At 38.2% G+C, this 4,326-nt stretch overlaps 1 protein-coding gene across 1 annotated transcript in view; it reads left to right on the top strand.

Moving 5' to 3' along the window:
* Positions 1-419: 419 nt before the first annotated feature.
* LOC106530487 (acyl-CoA-binding protein) overlaps positions 420-4,326 on the top strand; it is a gene marked incomplete in the record, with an annotated part of 12,456 nt that continues 8,549 nt past the window's right edge. The window contains 2 exon segments of the mRNA XM_014026119.1: positions 420-606; positions 2,044-2,161. Coding sequence (XP_013881573.1) covers positions 592-606; positions 2,044-2,161 — 133 coding nt within the window.

Genomic DNA, 4,326 nt, shown 5'->3' on the forward strand with positions numbered 1-4,326 from the left:
ATATATATGATAAGGAGCTCAAAAGTAATGCATATTGTGTGAGGTTGAAGAAAATGTTTTGGCAGCAGTACCAAAACATTAGGAGGGGGCGCTGCGCACAGTTTTTTTTTATTATTATTTTTAATTATCTTTTTTATTAGTATTATTTTGTATGCGTGGGAGAAAATAAGAGAGAAGACGGTTTTTGTGTGTGGTTGAGTTTGTATTAGACGGCGACCAGAGCATGGATTTAAAACAATTGTATGGCCAGTAATTCCTGAGTCAAGCAGATATTAAATCACCAGCTTTTCAGCATCTCATTGCCTCCGTGTTTTATGTGYCTTGCCCCTGTTATGGGCACAAGAGGGAGTTAACCCCGAAGACGAGATCCACTTCGGCCCTGGAGGAAATATCTCCCCTGTGTTTTCCGACTTCGGTCAGAAGACAAAAGCAGGAAAAGTTGACATATTAAATGTGAAAACGGCCTGCCATACAGTGGCGGAGATAACGGTGGTCTGATGGGGGGAGGAGACTAGTCTTCTGTCATCATAAGAGGTTACCACAGTCCAACGGATCTGTCCACGTCCTACGACTCTGTCTGTCTGACTGAATATGTCTGATCTCCAGGTTTGTGTTTTACCTTTTATTTATTTTATCTGCAGCGTCCTGTGTCAGGAGCTGTCAGCCCGCCGATAGGTCCGGGTAAATATCGGTAACATGGACGCTGCAGGGGCTGTTTTTAACATGGCTGCACCACCATTAAAGATACTGTAATGCGAGTGGTTTTAAAAAAGTTTTTATTAAAGGTGCGTTAGTGTTCTTGTTTGCATTGTAATAGATCGTGTGCTTCAGCTTCGTTTTTGATATTTTTATCATATTTGACTCATGACTATTAGGTAAAATGTAGAATCTGGAAGGTTATTTGCATGAAACGGCTACTTTCATTCATTCATTTCATGGTCTACGTCTTGTTGAACTGTCACTTGTCTTACAGCACCAGCTTGTACACCGAACGACACCTGCTTCAGCTCWGACCTCCAGCTAGAATTTTAACTTTTTTTTTTAACGTAATACACTGCGTACAAGTGCTTTACGGGTACCGCGAAGGGACAAAAAAGGACAAGACACGACCTCTTTCAACGTTAAAATCACTCTTTCATCATTGTCTCATTAATAGTCACCTTATTACAATTTTTTTTCTTTTTAATACCTAAAGGAAAAACATTTGATAAAGTAAAGAGAAAATTAAGAGCAAATGGTATTACTACAATGTAACATTTACAGGTCTAGATTTACAAGATTCATGTTTCATGTGACACTATGCTCAAAAGATCAAAGTCTGCAGATATTGCGTCCTACAGGAGACTCATAATTATACACCACGTCATCATTATTGAATATGTTGACCAAAGCAGGCACTTAAGCTAAATCTAGTTTAGTTCACAGAAACATTTTGTTACACAAGTCCACGTAAGTTCCCAAATGATTGACCACAAGTTTTTTTTTATTTAAAGCAATATCTGTAATCAAAACTTTTCAAYATAAAACCAGCTTATTTTACAGATGCATCTTTTTACTTTGTAAACAAATTGTTTTTACAAATCAAATTATGAACAAAATGTTATGAAGGAATTTGACCTCTTTAATTTTTCTAATTACTTGACTATATATTATATATATGTATAAAAAAATCTAGTAGTTTTGAAAAACGAAAACATACACAAATAAAGTGTTCATGTGTTTACTGTGGTTAGCTGCTATAATGAATCAGGAAATCTGTGCTACTTTGATCAAGGTGTTTTATTGAATATGTGCAGAATCTCAAATTTAAAGTAAGCATGCTCCAGAATTGATTAAACTTGTTATTATGGATAAATTATTGTTTTGTCGTTTGAAGTTAATTTACAATGAGTTCATGCCTAGACTCAGACTTTCACAGTTTTGAAATGGTTACCTATGAGTTTATGGATAAACTGTGGAGCGGGGGGAGGTTGAGGACTGTAAGGGACTTTTTTTTTGCACTTGACCAAAAACTTTATCCTCACTGTATCCTGTTTTCTGCAGGCGAAGTTTGATGCTGCAGCAGCTGAGGCGAAACAGCTGAAGACCAAACCTCAGGATGATGAGATGTTGAAGCTCTACTCCTTGTTCAAACAGGCCACTGTGGGTGATGTTAACACAGGTGGGAGGTCTTCCAAACAGAAACATTAACTGGAATCTAAGAGTTACTGTTGATGCTGAAACAAAGCAGCAGCTTGTAGAATTCAATAAAAGAGAAGGAGAAGCAAAATAGACTCAAGTATAAAACAAATGCATTCAGACATAAAAGCCTGTTAATTTACGTTTGCATTGTTTTAAATTTTTAGCACATGAATATTAAACAAACCACACCTTCACTTTGGAAAGTATTTGTAAAATTCTTTGTTTTACTCACCAGAATCTCTGTCATCATGTTTATCAGAGGTCCAAAACTTGTCAGATGACTAAAACCTTGACAAATAGTAACATAACCTACAACTCACTTTGCTTTTCATTACCTAATCAGTTTTGAACTGTTGTTTTACTGCCTGAGGTGTTAGAGGAGAACTGACTTTATTGTTTTGTTCACACCAAACGTGATTTCAGCATCAGGAGCGTCAAGTTTACATGCAAAGTCTATGGTGGACGCACGTCATGCAGCGTCGGGANTATATATGTATAAAAAAATCTAGTAGTTTTGAAAAACGAAAACATACACAAATAAAGTGTTCATGTGTTTACTGTGGTTAGCTGCTATAATGAATCAGGAAATCTGTGCTACTTTGATCAAGGTGTTTTATTGAATATGTGCAGAATCTCAAATTTAAAGTAAGCATGCTCCAGAATTGATTAAACTTGTTATTATGGATAAATTATTGTTTTGTCGTTTGAAGTTAATTTACAATGAGTTCATGCCTAGACTCAGACTTTCACAGTTTTGAAATGGTTACCTATGAGTTTATGGATAAACTGTGGAGCGGGGGGAGGTTGAGGACTGTAAGGGACTTTTTTTTTTTTTGCACTTGACCTAAAACTTTATCCTCACTGTATCCTGTTTTCTGCAGGCGAAGTTTGATGCTGCAGCAGCTGAGGCGAAACAGCTGAAGACCAAACCTCAGGATGATGAGATGTTGAAGCTCTACTCCTTGTTCAAACAGGCCACTGTGGGTGATGTTAACACAGGTGGGAGGTCTTCCAAACAGAAACATTAACTGGAATCTAAGAGTTACTGTTGATGCTGAAACAAAGCAGCAGCTTGTAGAATTCAATAAAAGAGAAGGAGAAGCAAAATAGACTCAAGTATAAAACAAATGCATTCAGACATAAAAGCCTGTTAATTTACGTTTGCATTGTTTTAAATTTTTAGCACATGAATATTAAACAAACCACACCTTCACTTTGGAAAGTATTTGTAAAATTCTTTGTTTTACTCACCAGAATCTCTGTCATCATGTTTATCAGAGGTCCAAAACTTGTCAGATGACTAAAACCTTGACAAATAGTAACATAACCTACAACTCACTTTGCTTTTCATTACCTAATCAGTTTTGAACTGTTGTTTTACTGCCTGAGGTGTTAGAGGAGAACTGACTTTATTGTTTTGTTCACACCAAACGTGATTTCAGCATCAGGAGCGTCAAGTTTACATGCAAAGTCTATGGTGGACGCACGTCATGCAGCGTCGGGAAGTGCTGCGACTTGTCAAGCACGAAGAGACTGGCGTGATTTGAACGATTTGAGCAATTTGAGCGTTCGACGCGCAAATCGCAGGAGTTGGAAAATCTGAACTTTTGCAGCTCGATGCGCCGCGTCAACCAATCAGAGAGTGACATAGTGACAGATTTTCTGATGGGAGAGTTTCCTGAATGATATCCACTAACCTGAGACAGATGGACAAGAGCTCTTTAGCTGAAATTAAGTGCCTGTAGTCTGTGTGCTGGCAGGAGATCTAGGCACCGATGTGGGTCAGCAGCTCATCAAACTGGACCCGGGACAAAAATTGTTCTGAAAGCGAGCCTCGAGTCAGCTCGCAGCTCCTGTGTGATGAAACTCACCAAACTCACAACGTCTCTGAATTATCTGGTGAATTAAAAGGAAAAAAATTGTATAGGTCTATAGCTCTGGACGGGTTCTTCTTTAATGAAACATTTCGTCTCTCCTCCAAGAGACTTCTTCAGTCTGAGAGTTTCAGGCAAAATTCAGGATTTAAGCCCTGCCTCCATGTGACTGATACTCACATCACATTGCTATCGTTCACACCTAATTAACACCTATTGTTAACAGGGGGTGGAGTGATACTGCCAATGGCAGCGCTGTAGGAGGGGGACA

The sequence above is a fragment of the Austrofundulus limnaeus genome, unplaced genomic scaffold (assembly GCF_001266775.1).
Source record: "Austrofundulus limnaeus strain Quisiro unplaced genomic scaffold, Austrofundulus_limnaeus-1.0 Scaffold526, whole genome shotgun sequence".
Lineage (NCBI taxonomy): Eukaryota > Metazoa > Chordata > Actinopteri > Cyprinodontiformes > Rivulidae > Austrofundulus > Austrofundulus limnaeus.